The sequence below is a fragment of the Sturnus vulgaris genome, chromosome 4 (assembly GCF_052056855.1).
Source record: "Sturnus vulgaris isolate bStuVul1 chromosome 4, bStuVul1.hap1, whole genome shotgun sequence".
Taxonomy (NCBI): Eukaryota; Metazoa; Chordata; class Aves; order Passeriformes; family Sturnidae; genus Sturnus; species Sturnus vulgaris.
In genome coordinates, this window is record NC_142246.1 from 2,088,582 (window position 1) to 2,105,557 (window position 16,976).

General features: G+C 37.9%; 1 protein-coding gene across 2 annotated transcripts in view; it reads left to right on the forward strand.

Moving 5' to 3' along the window:
- Window positions 1-16,976, forward strand: part of DNAAF9 (dynein axonemal assembly factor 9) — a 65,205-nt gene that overhangs the window by 25,579 nt on the left and 22,650 nt on the right. For both annotated transcript variants that reach the window (XM_088162956.1, XM_088162957.1), the window contains exons 11-25: window positions 1,365-1,446; window positions 2,086-2,122; window positions 4,749-4,836; window positions 5,276-5,352; window positions 5,633-5,677; window positions 6,141-6,186; window positions 6,533-6,644; window positions 7,102-7,172; window positions 7,838-7,888; window positions 8,700-8,787; window positions 10,762-10,865; window positions 13,302-13,448; window positions 16,092-16,180; window positions 16,416-16,514; window positions 16,775-16,892. In XM_088162956.1, coding sequence (XP_088019082.1) covers window positions 1,365-1,446; window positions 2,086-2,122; window positions 4,749-4,836; window positions 5,276-5,352; window positions 5,633-5,677; window positions 6,141-6,186; window positions 6,533-6,644; window positions 7,102-7,172; window positions 7,838-7,888; window positions 8,700-8,787; window positions 10,762-10,865; window positions 13,302-13,448; window positions 16,092-16,180; window positions 16,416-16,514; window positions 16,775-16,892 — 1,254 coding nt within the window. The remainder of the gene's footprint in view (window positions 1-1,364; window positions 1,447-2,085; window positions 2,123-4,748; window positions 4,837-5,275; window positions 5,353-5,632; window positions 5,678-6,140; window positions 6,187-6,532; window positions 6,645-7,101; window positions 7,173-7,837; window positions 7,889-8,699; window positions 8,788-10,761; window positions 10,866-13,301; window positions 13,449-16,091; window positions 16,181-16,415; window positions 16,515-16,774; window positions 16,893-16,976) is intronic.

Below are 16,976 nucleotides of genomic sequence, written 5' to 3' on the forward strand. Positions count from 1 at the left end.
CTCTTTGCAAGTTAAACTGTAGTGGATTCTTAATCAGGGACTGCTGAATGAGTTAAAATAATTTTTTCTCTGGAAAAAGACAATTTTTGCTGTAAGTGGATGGGGGAGAGGGAAATGCTGTTTGTGTGAGGATGTGTGTCCTGGCCACAAAGTGAAAACCTGTGATACACTTAACTGTGACACACAGATTCTATTTTGATCACATTTATTTAGCCATTTCTTAAAAAAGAAATGAAAAGCCACTTTTTTTTTTTTTTTTAATAATACCTTTGTATATAAACGTGGGATACCGACACGTATCCAAATTCCAGTGTGTGTGTGTGTGCTTCAACAACTCTTGATGAAACTCTGAAAAAAAGCCTTTCCCAGTTCCAGGACTGTTGTGATGAAGTTGCAAAGATTAACTCGTTTCCATTTCCGAGTAAAAGCTGGGTAATTAAACATTTGCTGAGGTCCGTGGCTCGTTGCTCTGCGGCGCAGGGGCCGTACCTGGGCAGGCGACCCCAGGGATTTGGGATCCTCTGCCTGGAGGACCTGGGTGGCTCCAGAAGGCAACTGGCAGCGAAGGAGGAGAGAGGTAGAGTGTGGAGAGAGCTCCCTGCTGCCTCCAGGGGCTCTGGGAGTGCTGTGAGCCCTGGCCAGGTGGATGTGGCTGAGAGCAGGCAGTGCTGGAGTGAGCGCATGAGTGAGGCCATGAGTTCATGAATTCAACATTTCCATGTGCAGCTGCCTCAGGGATGGATGGACGTGGGGGCTTCTGGGCACAAATCACCTGCCCAGAGCCTGAGAAAAGAGTGGTTTTGCATCTTGGTGAAATCTCATCCTCCATTTGCTGCTGTTTCTGTAAAAAACACTTTGAATTCTGTCTTTCCTTCCCTTGTTTACAATTAGATACCATTTGATGCCTTTGAAAATGCAAGTACTGTGTTATTCTGATGTACTTGCTCCTTCTGTTGTCCTCAGATTCTGATGCTGTTCTTAAAAAGGTGGTTTATTTACAGGTACAGGTGATACTGTTTTAATAGGGTGTCATGAAAATAGTAAATAAGACCAAGTGCCAGCATAGTTATGGGAACGTGACACACTTTCCTCTTCATGAAAAGAGCAGTTGACATAGGAAATTGAAAACACAAGTCAGAGCTCATCTCTCCTTTGCAAAGTCTTTCAACCATTCAGGTCAAGTCAAAAGTGAAATAGACCTTTGAAAACGTAAGTTGCTTTTTCACAATCCAGTTCCGTCTGTGTTGTAAACTTCTGTAGTCTGTCAGTGCTTAGAAGACTTAAGGGGAATGTAGTTAATTGTTAATTAGTGCACCAATTTGTTTTACTGATGTCTTTTGTATCTCATTAATACTGACTGCTAGGTAGTGCAGTGTGTATCTCCAAAGGGACCTCTGGCTTGTTCAAGGACCTATTTTTTTGGAGCCACTCACATTCCTTTCCTGGGTAAGTTCATTAAATACAGCAAGGCAGTTATTACCTCAGAATCCATGAAAATTTATAGCATTTAAAAGCTTTCCTTCCTTTATAAACATCAGGCCATGGAGTGGTACATTCTGTAGCCAGTGCATGATCATTGCAGATTTTGTGGGTAAAATCTGTCAGATTTGAGTGTTAAACATAAAATCTGACAGATCTCAGTGTACAGACCCTTATTTAAGTCCATGTTCCATATGAATTTATAAAAAAACAATATCCAAAATACAGTAATTCAAGTTAGTAGCTGTCAAGTAATGAGGATTTTTAGAAGGATGAAAAAATTCTTTCACTTCTATGTTTTATTCTCACTATAATGAGTTACAATAGCTGTATTCCCAAATTAAAAAAAAAAAACATGTAAAATTTAAAAAAAAAATTTGCTTATATATTTTAAATGGCTGGAAGAGTCCATGGGTCAAGTCAGTCCTTAGAATTATCTTTAACCTATACTGGGCTCAGAAAAGCTGAAGAGAGGATGATTGGAGAATTGGAATTACAGCCTTTGTTTGTCCTAGTAGCATAAAATACTGGATAAATTCCAGGTAAGATGTGCAGCAGAAATCTTCTCAGAGTGCTTTAACCAAACCTTTTTTTGTTTTAATACAGGAAATGACAATGAGATGCACAAGCCAGCTGAGCAAGTGTAAGCTGCCAATTTTTTTATTTTATTCCTTAACTCTTCTCTCTTTCTGCCTTGTGGCAGTAGGTGAAACCTGCTTTTAGTGGCTGTTGGCATTTGCAGAGATATTTTTATGCTGAATAATGTGCATGGGACACGGTTTCAAAAGCAAAATGCTTGTGGGGAGTTTCAGTGGGTACATGAGGAGTTGTTATTGTGACAGCAGCAGAACAGGAAAGGAAATATTGGTAAATTTTTGCTCAAATTGTAGTAAAAAAATAGCACTCGAATAATTATTAAAGATACTTCATGTAAACCAAGGGGAAAAAGTCTCTCACTCTTTAGCATCTTGCACAGATAGAACAAAAAGTAATTTTTTTACCAGTTTCATTTGTGTAACATTTCCTGATGCTTAGTGAAAATGCCAACAGGGAACACTCAAACTTGGGAAGGAATTCATTGTGTTAAAGTCAGCTCAAAGTTAATTTTCCCCAAAAGTTGGGAAGCTGCAAAGCTTCTGCACATTTTAACCTTCTCAAAATCCCACTTTATTTATCCATGTTGATCTCCACTTCCTCTGCATGTTGTAGATCCCTGTCCAGCTTGGAGAGCACAGTAGATAATCTGCTTTGGTTCCTGCTCTATCTCTTGATAAACCAAAATTTTTCCTTAGAGATTTTGTCCTCCTTATTAGTTGGGGGTCATTTTAGGAGCCTGTTTTTGCTTCTGCAAAGCTGCACGACCTGGGAGCAAGATATTAAAGATATTAAAGATGTGTCACTCTAAATGCTGTTGATTCTTGATAATTGTGAGACATAAAAATGGAGTTACTGCATTGAACAGCAGATTTTCCTTTTTTTTTTTGAGAGAAAACTGAACTCCAACAGGTATTTTTTTCTTGCATCTACGTTCTGCTCAAACATTTTTGTCCTCCTTCAAAAATCCTTTGCACTAAATGCATTTTAATCAAGATGAGGAGAGCAGCTCTAAACAAAGCAGGGGTTGATAGAGGCAGTAATTTAAAAAGAATATATTTTTATTGGAAGCATCCTTATGTTGGTTCCAATAATCTAATTTCAGCAGTAGTAGCATAATTGGCTTTTTTTGACTAACCTGAACTCATGATTTTGGACTTAGTTTTCAGTTGGGTCCTCTAACTGCTTCTTAAAGTTGTCAATATTTTATTTAAAAAGTGAAATAAAAAGTATTTTATGAACACTGTTCATCCCAAATTTGGCTGTAATGATTGCCTGGAGTGCATAAACCAATTCTGTAAATGGAAGGATAAACTGGGATAAACTTTGTGGTTGTATTTTAAGAAAATACTTTGAAAGCAACACAACAGAAATCCTGTACCTTGTTTCTTTTTTTTTTTTTTTCACTGCTAGCTTTAAAATGTTTAAATGGAAAGAAGAATTAAGATAAAGGGCACCTCACTGAGGTGTTTTCTTGCAAATATTTATGTGAATTTGAGGGGAAAATAGGAATGGTAACAAAGTCTGGAAGAATTATAATATAAAGGAATTATATTTCTTTACTGGGTGCAGAGAAAACGTGCTAGGTGCATATGGAAAGCACAGGAAATGTCAATGCAGAAACCTGAAAAAAATAGTGAGAAATCTGAATTTTAAAATCTCTTGCTGCTGTTGGGGATGATCAAGGACAAGCTTTGGTGCATTTTGAGGTTCCTCCATGTCTGGGATCTTCAGGTGCTTTTTTTTCTATCTTTGAGGAATGCTTTGCATTTGGCTTAAATGCTGTATCCTTCTCTTCCCTCCCTCAATATTGGCAGTGGAGTAATGAGAAAACTTAAAATTTAGGGAGTAATTTTGTTGTAATTCAGCAGGAAAACAGAGGCTGATGTTCCTTGGTTTGGGACAAATGTGGGTTTTTCCCATTGGTTCTGGAGCTGTAAATGTGTCAATAACTGAAAGTCACTCCTGGCTTCACCTGACTTGGATTTATTTCTGTACAGTTTTTTCAGTCCCCTTTTAAGAAGGGAATTGGACTGAGCTGAGATGGGGATTTCATGGAATTGTGGAATGGTTTGGGTTGGAAGAGATCTTTAAAGGTCGTTTCATTCCAATCTCCTGCCAGGAGTGGGAGGGACAGCAGGGACACCTCCCACTGTCCCAGTCTGCATCAAGCCCTGTCCAGCCTGGCCCTGGACACTTCCAGGGATGGAGCAGCCCCAGATTCTCTGGGAATTCCTTTCCAGGGCTTCCCCATCCTCACAGGGAACAATTCCCTCCCAAAATCCCGTCTATCCCTCCCCTCTGTCAGTGTGAAGCCATTCCCCCTTGTCCTGGCCACTCCAGGCCCTGCATTTAGGATGTGATTCTTAAACCCCACTGCAGCAAAAGTCAACAGTAAAACAGATTTTTTTTTTTTTTTATTTTTTATTCCTGACTATCAAAAACACCTGATACATTTATGTCGAGAGTTACTTCCCCAAAATATCCTGTAATTTGAGCAATTTCCTCGCTCTAATTTAATTTTCTTAAACAGAAAAGCTTAACTATAAACAACTTCACTTATTTCAACAAGGACCCTTTCCTTATTATTAACGAGAGGAAAAACTGCTCCTTTAAAGAGAGGAGGAAGGAAACTCTACCTGTCCAGTAAATGTTGTGTTTGTATTTCTCTTCAGTACGCTGTTGTCGCAAATATATTCTGCTGTTGTAGAGGCTGTGCTTGCTGGCATTGAGTGCTATGCTAAAACTTCCACTGAATCCAAGGTAAATGAAGCCCCCTGTAATTTGTTCTCTCTCTCTCTCTCTGTAATTGTTGATTTGGATTGCTTGCAGCATGAGATTAAAAATGAAAAGCAAAAGGATTTTAATTCACGTGTTTTCGTTCCGTGGAATGATACAAGGTTCATACCCTGGCCTCCAATCAGGCTCTGAATTCTATTTAAAAAAAAAAAAAATAAATAAAAGAGATCTCAGACTGTGTCTAATTTTACTCATCTCCAGTTGATTTTCCATCTTCTCATGAATTTTCTTGACCTCATAGTGAGGAAAATGAGATGTGTGAAAAAACAAATTTTAGCCTGGTGCATCAGTGTGTTACTGTTGAGTGTCTCTTGTTGATCTTAGGGGTGCTTCTGGAGCTGCTGGGATTTGGAAGGATGGAAAAGGATTATTTGATTCTTTTATTTCCTTTTTTTTTTTTCAGGCAAAGGAAGTGGCAGAGCAGGTGCTCCTGTCTGTGTTAGACACCCTTGGCTTAGCACAGCTGAAATCTGCTTTACGGTGTGTATTTCCAGAGTTACTCATTGTCTCACTGCATTGGTTTCTTTGGGGGGAAAAAAATACCAATTATAAACTAAAATATATAAATTTTAAACTGAATTTGCCTGACTGCCAGATTTCAAGACTTCATAATGCATTCAGCCTTTAAAAAAAATCAATATAATTATTCAATTTTCCAGGTTTTTTTAATCACTTCTTTTGTTTTAAGTCTATTCCTGCTTATTTTTGCCATTTAAAAGTTTAAACCACACATTTCACCTGTACAATTTCTGTTCTACAGCTCCAAAATCGCTTTTCATATTCAGGCTGTGAACAACCATGGCAGGTTTGTATCACCATCTTACAACTTCTTCTTATTAATTAGTACTTTTCATGCACTAATAAATGAATTTTTCCTCCTCTTGGAGCTCCTGCAAAAACCCTTGTGTTTGTTTATTTTATACAAGATGTGCTAAATGCTTTTGTGTATGAGGTAGTTCAGTGATTTCATATCTGTAATTCTGTGGAATCTTCAAAACATTGAAAGGAATAAAAAGCAGTTGGGCAGACTTAATTTTATTAACTGTTAATGAGTAGAAGCAGCATGAGCTCATTAAGAGCTTCCTTTCAAAAATGCTTTTAACTTGGTTGATATCACAAACTTGTGCTTATTTAATCCCCACACTAATTGGTTGAAGTGACCTGCATAAATAAGAGTTTATTTTAAAATAAAACAGCTTTTTTGCCTGCTATGGAGTCACAGAAAGATGATCTAACGTTTAAATATTTAATTATCATTGTTGTTCTAGAATTATTCCATTAGATAACGAGGACAGCCTGAGTTTGATCAAAACGGTAAGAAATCATAATATTTATTTATTTAATTGGAAAATAGAGCTCAAATATCTTTTTCTGGGGCATGCTGAGATTTTTATGTGAATACAAGTATAAATGAAGAGATGAGAGAGATTTCAGATGCTAGAACAGATTTAACAAGAAGTCAAAATCCAGAATAAAACATTAACACAGATTTATGATCTCAGGCTTTAAAACCAAAAAGGAAAATATTTCAATATTTCTTTATTTCAGTATAGAAGTAGTGGTTTAGGGTGTTTGAAAAAACGCAGATTTTTCTGTTTCAAATGAAATATTTCAAGTTTTGCTTTCTCTTCCCTTCCCTCCACCTGCTGGATTGCTGCAGGCATCCATGATGGTGTTTGACATTCCAGACCTGCTCACAGGCAGAGGCTGCTTGGGATCTGTTGTGTTTTCAGAATCCTTCCTGACATCCCAGATACAGGTCAAAGAAAAAGGTGAGTGGTTTAAATTTTAACACCATTCTTATCCTTTTGCTGTGAAGGAAAAGCCAGAGGAATTTAATGGATATTTTTGCTGTTACTCTGAGTTTGGAACACTAAGAGCAAAGGAAGAAGCCATGGAAAAATCAGAAAAAATCAGGATTTCTTTGGAACTCTGTAGCAGCTCTTTGTATGTCAGAGCACAAGAGGACTCTGAGTTAATCTGCTGTGAAAGCTTCATTTAAACACTCAGAAATCCTTAAAATAATAAGATTTTCATATTTACTACAGAAATTCAAGTCTTAAAAGTAACATACTGGGCATTCTGAAGTATGGGGGTGGTGGCCACGGTGATACCAGAACAAAAATTGGATTTGGTGACCTTGGAGAGATTTTTTTTTTTTTTTTCCAACTTTAATAATTAAATTAATTCCCTGATTGCACTGCTTTGCTTCCCGTGGCTTCCCTGCAGATGGCAGCATCCATCCAGACTGCAGGCACGTTATCCTGACCTCAGCCATCCCCAGATTGGCGTCCTGGCTGGTGAGTGACAGCACCGAGCAAAACCTGCTCCGGGACTGGGAGTGTCTGAGGGAAAATAAAAAAAAACAAAAAAACCAGAATTTTTTTAGACTTGGATAATAAAGGAAAAATCAAGTGGGAACAAGCTGATGGTTCCATCCATAGCACTGGTTTTAAATTGTTTCATTTTTACCTCGTTATGGTTTTAGCTCTTTAAAGGTCTGGGTGTTTTTTGAAGTGCACAATGTGAATTTTGGGAATTCTGTTTATTGTGAGGTATTTTACATCACCCCAAAAGTAAGTAAAGTCTGATTCAAGACCTCTAATGCACTGCACTGTGAGAGAGATAGAATTTCAAAGAATATGACAAAGCTGGGCATTGCCCTTTGGCAATGCAATAATAAAAAATAAACCTGCATGCTTTCTATCTCTACAATATTATTTTAGTCTATAAAACAAAATAATGTTGAGAATGTAATGCAAGAAATTATTTTGGTCCCATGGTAACAGAGTATTAAGGGCACAAAATTGTTTTTGAAACATTCTGGGCTCAGGTATTTTTCTGTCAGTGGTACCTGAGGTTCTTGATAACCTCAAAACTTCTTTAATGTTTTTTATTTAATATTTGTTAGATTTGCTTTATTTATATAAATCACAATTCAAATGGAAACTGTTTCTGGCTGCAGGTTGAAGACAGTGATGTGAAACTGTCTGAAAAGGCACAGCAAGTATTGAAGGTAAAATTAAATATTTTTGTTAAACTAAAGAAGATGCACTTTGATGAACCAGTATTTAAAAAACTTTGAGCTACTACTAAACTGTCTTTTTATTATGTGTGTTACTTCTCTGCTACAAGATTTTCTGTTCTACCCTTTTCCAAACTTTGGCATACAAAATTATATATTTTGTGTAAAAATCTGAGGGTTTCTTTATTTCAAAGAATCACACAATCCAAGAGCAAAAAGAGGCCTAATAAAACTATGATTTCATGGAAGTCTCACTAAACATTACTCATGGAGCTCATGTGTTTCCAAAAACCCCTAAAACTTGATGCAACTTTCTTTTAACTTAATTATCATGCTAATGTCTAAAGGAAAACACTCTAAGCACTAGGAAAAAAAAAAAAAGAGTTTGGAATCTGGAAACATCTTAAATCACATGAGTTTCACATTTGTGGTGTAATTTGTGGTTCCCAGGAATGTTCATTATAAGAAGATTTATTTTCATGTAATATACTTTTAGCTCAGTAGATTGACAAACTAAAAACAAAAAGCTCAAGCCTTGTGGTTGTGACAATAACTTGTAACTTCATAGCTGCTGGCAAAACCAAAATGGGGGAAGGCTTTTAAAAATTATCCTCTTGCCTTGCTCTCTTTCCCTGGTCCTTCTATATCCATGCAGATAAAACTCTTCTAAAGCTCTTGACAGATGCTGTTTGAAAAGAAAATATTTTCTCTTGGAGCAAAAGCAGGAGAAAATGTTCCTGCCTGGATTGGTCCTTGATCCAGCCTGTGATGTTGCTGTTGTTTTTTTTTTTTTCCTGTTTAGGAAGACAAATCTTTCCTGGGCACTTTACTCACTGGTGGTGATGGAGTTTATATCTGTTCCAGCAATCCACAGGCCATGCCTGAAGAAGGTGAGATGCAGCTGGGGGTTTTGGTTGTTTTTTTTTTTTTTTTTCTTGTTTTGGTGGCTTTTGTTGTGTTTTTAAACACGAGAGAAGAGTGAGCCAAGCTGTGCCATCACCTTAAGCTTTCATTTTGCCTTTACAAGTCTCTGGTGTTTAATTCCACGTGGTGATTCTTTTGTCCCCAACTTCTGCCCCAAAGTCGTGGTCCTGGAAGGAGAATTCCTGCTGAGCTTTGGTCCCTGAGGCTTTGCAGAGGTGGGAGGTGCCTGTTCCCTGTAACTCACATTCACAACATGCACACACTGGCTCTTCCTGCCCTGAACAGATGAGGTGCCAGATGTTTTCTGCCTTTTCTGTCTCTTATAAACGTGAGGTTGGAAAGATTGGCCATTGCAGCAGTGCTGTGGGCTCCCAGCTCAGGAGGAGAAGGCAAATATTCCTCTCAAAGCCTCTTCTTGGAGCTGATGTGTCCCAATTTTCTGCCATTGGCATTTTCTCTCAGGAATTCAGAGTTTATCAGCACAGGTGCTCACTGTGGTACAGAAAAATGCCTGATTTTGGTCCTTCTCAGATCCCTGACAGCAGTCTTGGATTATTCCTCCTCTTTTTGGTGCCTTTTCCTTCAAGAACTTAAATAATGTGAATATCCCAGGAATAAGACTGAAGACAACTCGATAGGACTGTTAGATTTCCCTCCCTCCTCATGCCTTGAGTTAACAGATCCTTTTAAAGGCATAATATTTTATATTCTATGTATATATTTTTTGCAGGGGAGGTGTTGCTGTCACAGTGCTGATGTGCAGAAGGTGGTGAATATGACATTAAGTGCTTGGTGCTGACAGGCTTTAGAGGAGAACCTTCAGCTTTATTGTCTTTGGCCTGGAGTGTTGAGGATAAATAATGATGTGCAAGGCAATTAAACAGCAAGCCTCCCATAAGGGAAGCTGCTTTTGCTCTAATTGATCAGATTTCAAAGGAAAGAGGTTAATGCACAATGTGATGTTCAGCTCTTTTGCAATGCACTGCTGTGGGCACTTGTTCACTCAGTAAATAACTGGAGAATGCTGGATAATTTTTTTTTTTCTTTTTTTGGGGGGGCTTTGTTAAAACTGGCTCTGTGTGCCCCAAAGGAGCAATTTCCTTTTTCCTTTTTTTTTTTTTTTTTTTTTTTTTTGAGTTCAGTATTTTACTAACTTTTGAGCTGGAGAGTTATAAGTAGGTGCTATAAAAGATGAAACACTGCAAGGAGTGGGAGTTTTGTTTTTTTTTTTTTTTAGATGTCAAGTGACAGTAAAACTGATGTTGTTGCTCAGTTTGTTGTGGTCAAATCTGGGCTCTGCTGAGGTTGCAGCCCTGAGGTGCAAAAGGTGCATAAAATTCATGGAATAGTTTGGGTTGGAAAGGAACCTTAAGGAACATTTATTCCAACCCCTTGCCATTGGCAGGGACACTTCCAGTAGCCCAGGTTGCTCCAAAACATTTAATTATTAAGTTAAATTTAAAAGGTAAATTTTAAGTTACTTTTAAAAGTTTAAATTAAACTTAGTGCTTAAATTTCCATTTAAATGTGTTTACACTGTTCAGTTTATTACAATATTGAAATTTTCAATTGTTTGAACTTTACTTAAGTTCTTGTGTTGTCAAGTTGTATTTCTGGAAGTTGGAAATTTGACTGGATGGAATTTTTTTGCTTTCAATTTTTAAAAAGTGCTTCAGAATAATTATGGTGAGTGTTTCTGTGGGGTCACATGAACTCAGATGCAGACATAGTCATGATTCCTGCCCTTGGTAGCAAGATCCAGTCAAGACTGAATGGTTGTGCTCATTAAATATTATCCCAAATCAAATTTTACTGCTTGTTAAATACAACGAAATCCTGCAGGAATCAGAGATTTCTACCTCAGGAAGACGAGACAGCCATCATGAGAAGCTGAAATGTTGATTTCTATCTCTTACAATTCTTTTTCCTTCTAATTCTAGGCAAATTGTATTTCTTTTCTGATGGAATTCTGTTCTGTGATCCCCACCACGGCAGCATTTCCATTTCCAAGAACCACATGAGTTCCATTTCTCTTTATGATGGGGTGAGTATTTTGTCTCTTTTCAAGTTTATATCAATTTTTAGCAATGATTCTTTTGGGTCCTGGTACAAAGTTTAGATTTCAGCTTCAGTTTTAAGTGTCTGTAATAAGTGATGCAAATCCCTGCAGTTTTGGTGCTGATTAACTGAAATGAGTGAGTAAGGAGGGGAGAATTTTGTGTTGGGAATTAGCAATGTGGTGTTAATAGTGTGAAAACTGCTTTATATTAAAAGAAAAATTACAGAGCACAACATTCATCAAACATCTGACAGTGTGAAGGGATGGACAGAGAAGAGTTCGAGGTGTGGTGAAGTCATGGGGTGTTTGGGAGGGTGAAATTCTGCCTTTTATTAAAAATATATTTGAATCTCTCACTTGGCCACCAGAGCAGTGTTCAGGCTCAATGGGAATTGGGAGGTGAATGATGGCAGCTCAGCTCTGTCCACCTCGAGGCAGAGACACTGGGTTAACCATCACTTCTTCAGGGTGGAAAAGAGATTATTTGTGTTGGTTACTGTTTCCTAAACGCTGGGGGAAAAAAAAAAAAATCGGTTTCCTTTAGTTTCCCTTTTGTTCAAGTACAGTATTCCCCATTTGTTCAGTGGCCTCCTGCAGCATTGTGCTGGGTGATTTCATCACACAATACAGGAAACCAGTAAAATACAATAAAAGTGTGTGATTCAATTGAGATGAAAACACAGCAGCTCAGAGAGTCTTACCTTAGCTGCCTTTTCTTGGACATCATATTGATGTTTCTGAAGCTATTTTAACACTGACCTTCCTTTGATTGTTTGTGTCAAGACACTCACTTTCATAAAAGTTGCTATTTCTGGGACCTGGCCATCATTCTTGAAATGATGCCAGATTTTTTTTTTTGTGAAGCTAAGCCTTGACAGGGGAGTGTATTATTGTTCTACTGACTTGGCAGAATATGAGGGTGGAGGGATTTGAAACTGTTAAGAAGTGACAGGAGAAGCAGGCAAATCATTGGTTGCTCTTTCCAAAAGTTACTGCAGCAATATGGATGGAAAAGAAAAAGGAGAATTTAATATTCTGATTAAAATAAAAGATACCAAGCCTTGAAGTGATGCAAAATGAAGTTTTTTTTAGCAGCTTTAGCGTGATGCCTGTGAAATATTCTTCTTTTTAACTTGAAAGTATCTGTACTTGTGCTCCAGCATCTGCTGTGAGGAACTGGGCACTGAGCTCCTGAAATCCTTGGAGCTCATGGAATGCACAGAGGGCAGGGGAGATCCTGGCCATTCATCAAGTGAACAAATATTACCAAAGCAATATTTAGATTTCACAACGATTTTAACATCTTGTAAAACTTGGAGCTGGCTCCTTTCAACCTCCTGTCCGTGGGGATTATTGCTGCTGCTGCTGCTGCTGCTGCTTTTCAGCTTTTTTCAATTTGTTGAAGCCCAAAATGTTTTCCAGGAGCAGATTTTTTTGGACACTTCTCATGCTGACAGCAGTGTGGATGAGTTGGCCTTGGAGTCACTTCTCAGGAAATCTCTTAAGCCATCCTGCAGAATCCAGGATCCATGGATTCTGTTCCAAAAACCATTTTCTCTTAAAAGAAATTGTTCTCTCTGAGGAGAATATTTTTGTGTGCTCTTCAGTAACCTCGGTGACTTTGGGAGGATTATTTTAGTAATTAATCCCTCAGTCAGCAAAGCAGAGAGATTCTGTTTGCAAATGTCTCTGAGTTGATACCAGTTTTTATGTAACAGTTCCCCAACTTCAGCTTTTTCTTCTCAGCAACGAGTACAGTGAGTTCTTTGCCCATTTCTATTGCAAGTGAAGTGGATGCCACGAAAATTCTGATTTGAGCCCTACATAATTGAATTCCCATTTCCCAGAAATGTTTTTGTGCTTCTGAATTGTTCTGATTTTCTAAAACTTCGATGTGAAAAGGGTTACAAGTGAGAGCTTCAACATAAAACACTTCAGCATCCTGCAGATTTGGATATAAGATCCTGTCCTGGATTCTAGAGTCATGGAATGAGTCATGGACTTCCAGGGATGGGCTATCTCCCACCACTCTGGGGAAAAAACCCAAAAACAAACTAAAAAATAACCCAAGGAAAACAAGTCAGTGTTTTCTTAGAACAAAAATGGAACCTTTTTAGCTGGCATTTAATTCATTTTTCATCTGGTGTCTGTGTTGGAGATGTGGCTGTACAGAGTTTGTTGTTTGTAGCAGTAGCAGAGGAAGGGTCTGGATTTTGGTGTGGACAGAAGAATTTATTAAAATCCAAGCTTTGTTTTCAGGACAAAAGTTTAGTGGTTTGATCAAACTTTATTTTAAGCTTGTGATATCTCCAGTAGCTGCAGAGTAGAAACTGAGGGGTTCTCCACCTCTCCTGCTCCATCCCTGTGCCATGCAAAGCAGAAAATATTAATTTTAACTTGTCCTGTTTCTTCCTTTTCCAGGATTCCAACAGCATCGTTGCTGCTCTCTTTATAGACTTCAAAAGTTCCCTGCTTCCTCATCTCCCCATTGAATTCCACACCCAGAACAACTTTCTGATGTTTGCACTTTTCCCCAAAAGAAAGATTTATAAAGCTTTTTATTCACAGGTAAAGTAAAAAAAAAAAAACCAAAAAAAACAAGTTTGGTTGGGGTTGGGGGAGAAACCACATAAGTGCTCTGTGTGTTTAAGATGTGTGAGAAACTGGAATTTCTGTCTGAATTTCCAGTGATGGTGCTGCTCGTTGAGTTTCATGCTCCCCATGTGCTTTCACTTTGCCTTCTGAAGGCAACGAGGGCTCTAAAAACTCCCTTTTCTGAGCTGCATTTCAATGTAACTCTGGTGTCTAATTTGCTACAGGGATTGTATGGAGTGGCAGAGGTTCCATTGTGTGTTTTTGTGGTCACACACATTTGGATGGTGATCCGTGGGGGAAGTGGAGTTAAAAGTTTTGAAGTCTCCCATATGGCATTGTATTATTCCCTAAGTAGATTGGATTGGTGCATTGTGCTGCAGAGGCTTTTAATAAACCCAACTTTACAACAATAGTGCTTTTGAGGAAATGAGCCTTGGAGATTTTTAGGACTTCACAAGGGTTTTAGGATGTGCTCATCACACTGGGTTAGAAAAGACCACCTAGCTCAGTGAGTAGTCCCCACTGGATGTATTAATGGTACCATAAAATATCTCCTCCTTTTATCTCAAGTGTTTAAATTCCTCCCACTGTTCCACTCTGTGAATGGTTGGCAATCTCTTGTTTGTTTGTATTTGAATTTTCAGCCTGTTTTATTAATGCTACTTTTATATCTGTTTTATTTTTCTTTTCTCTACCAGAAGACGTCCTTGAGATACTCACAAATCTCAGAGCTATTCTTTCTGCTTTATTTGGTCTAATAAAACAAAACCAGATTCTTTTTAATCTGTGCCTATAAAAAGTTCTTTCTTTCTTCTGATATTTGTAATGCTTTTCTTTTGATCTGGTTTTTGGCTGTAGATATCCAAACTGTGTGTAGTATCTGAGATGAGGGTGTTTGTTTCCTCTGGTGCTTTTTCTCAGGGCTATTTATTCCTTTCTTTCTTTGAGTTAATTTTTTTTTTTTTTTGGCTGAACAGTTCCACACTGATGTTCAGTTTGGGCAGTTTAAGTTTCTCATCTGGCACCACACCAGTTGCTTTCTTCAAGCAGATAAAACAAACCTTTTGTCTTCAGGATATTCTCTCATGAACAAAACTTTTCATCAAATTGTACCTGATTGTGTAAACCATGGAAATATATTTTTGTGCTTTGTCAGTATTTGCCTTAAGGTGTGTATTGATTTCCTCCAAAATTCTGTCTAAAAGTCTGTGTGCCTCACAGGTTACAAAGATTCCCTAAAATTTTAGGTGCTGCTTCTACTCTTCTCAATTATCTGGCTTGATACCTCACTCACTGCACCTATACTTTGATTATTCCAAGCCTGCTGGAAATAGGGAATTGGAAGTGCCCTGTTACCCAAATCTGGGTTTGTTAAAAAACTGAGATATTTGTTAAAAACAGAGCAGAAATCTGCTGTGCAGACCCTGTGAGCAGGAGGAGGTGATGCCTTTCCCATCCTCCCTCTAAGGTACAGGAGGAGAATTTGTTTAGGCTTAGGGATGTGTTGATTTCTCTCTCTTTTTTTTTTTTTTTTTCTTTGATGCCATAGCAGCTCTTTTTTAAACTTTCCTTAAGTTATACAAAAGGGCCTAATATATTTCCACTTTTTAGCCTGACCTATGTTTTCACTTTATCCCCAACCCTTTGACTCTCACAGAACACAATTTTCTCTTGATTATTCCTTTTTTTCCATCCCTCCCAGGCGTTTCTTTGAGTCCCTTCTGTTTATTTTGAAGTGGTTGTTTCTTTAGTTGTGTGGATCCTTCTGCATGAGCAATATTGCCTTTGTTAATATCAAAAGTATATTTTATTTTGATGTATTTTATCTCCTACCCTTGTGTTTGGGATGCTGAGTTTTTAATGGAAAGCATTCGTGTTCCCCCCCCCCAGTTGTTTTGTCTTGCAGACAGTTATTGTGAAAAATGACAATGGCTCTTGTCTTTACTTTATGAAAAGAAGGGAAATTCCAAACCCTGACAGGACTTTGTGATTCATCTGAATCTGATTTCTAGGTTCCCAATGCCATTCAGATTAATGTGTCTTGGCTGGAGCAATTGGATGTGAGCCAAAACATTCCCTAGAGAAACGAAGAGTTTCCTTTTCTTTTGGGAGGCAACAGAGTTTTTCTGAAATTTCGAGTAATGATTGCAACAATCTCACTGCATGAAAATTACAGCAGTGCTTCAAAGAGCAAAATATTAATTCAGTTGTGCTGTAAAGGACTTAGGCTATAAACACCTACATTTTTATCAGGCAAAATGAGGCCATTTCAGTGAATTCCTAAAGCACTTCCAGTCTAGCCAAAGAAAAAAATGGAAAAATGTGATTGGTGGATTTGAATTCTTTTAATAGTTTGGGTTGGAAGGGACCTCAAGGCACATCTCATTCCAACCTTTCACTATCCCAGGTTTCTCCAAGCCCCATCCAACACTTGGACACATCCAGGGATGGGGCAGCCACAGCTTCTCTTGCAGCAAAACCTTTTTCTGTGCAGCATTTAATGGTTTGTGAAAATGTGCCTTTTTTTTTAGGTGAGCAAAACCAATTCCTGAACAAATTCAAAGCAAATTTGGGGGAAAAAAAATGACACTCACGCATAGATCTGGTTTATTCCAGGTTTTCTCTTCATGGCAAAACCAGACAAACTCAGGATTATCTTTAAGGGTTGTCCAGGAAGAATTCCTGTCTGAGGAACAAAAGAAAATGTAAGTTCCTGCCAGTGCAGTGCAATTGCCCAGAAGCTGCAATCAGAAAAAAAGCTGTTATTTATTGGTTTTGATAATAATTAAATTTTGATAATAATTAAAAAAGAATGGTTGCATTCTTAGTGCAACACTCACTTTATTTTTTTTAGTACCATTTAGTGTGTAGCCATATGGCTTAAAGAGGAGAAATTTTTAGATTTCTCCTTTAACTGATTAATTAATTTTCTTTTCTCAGGCATTCCAGTGTTCAGAAGCTCTTCAATGCCTTGTCTTTTTCTTCTGGGGAAAGATGCAGGGAGCTGAAACTGTCTGCTGCCATTCCAGAATTGGAGAGGTGAGAAATTCCTTTTGTGTACAAGGGATTCATTCTGTCAGAAATGATACAACAATGTTTTGGTAGATGTGATAGCCATCTAAAAATGTTTCTTAAATAATTGTGTCTTTTACACTGGAGTGTTTTTATTCTGAGATGAATTATTTCCTCTTTAGCTTGACCTTTTAATACTCTTGTTTTAGTAATTTCCCAGCTATTTATATGGATGAAATCTTTTTTTGCTGCCAATTGTAAAGAAGTAAACCTTTTATTTTTGGAAGGTTTATGCAGCATTTCACAGTCAGCAGTGTCAGTACCAAGCCAGTGATGAGAGCACATCTTCCTGTCCTTCTCAAACAGTCAGAAACCATTTCTGACAGCAAAGCAGAAGGTGATAAGGTAAGGAAACAACCCCCCAAGAATTCCTAGCCCTCATTGAGAATATTTGGAATATTCTCTCAGTGGTTCTGTTGTAGTGTAATA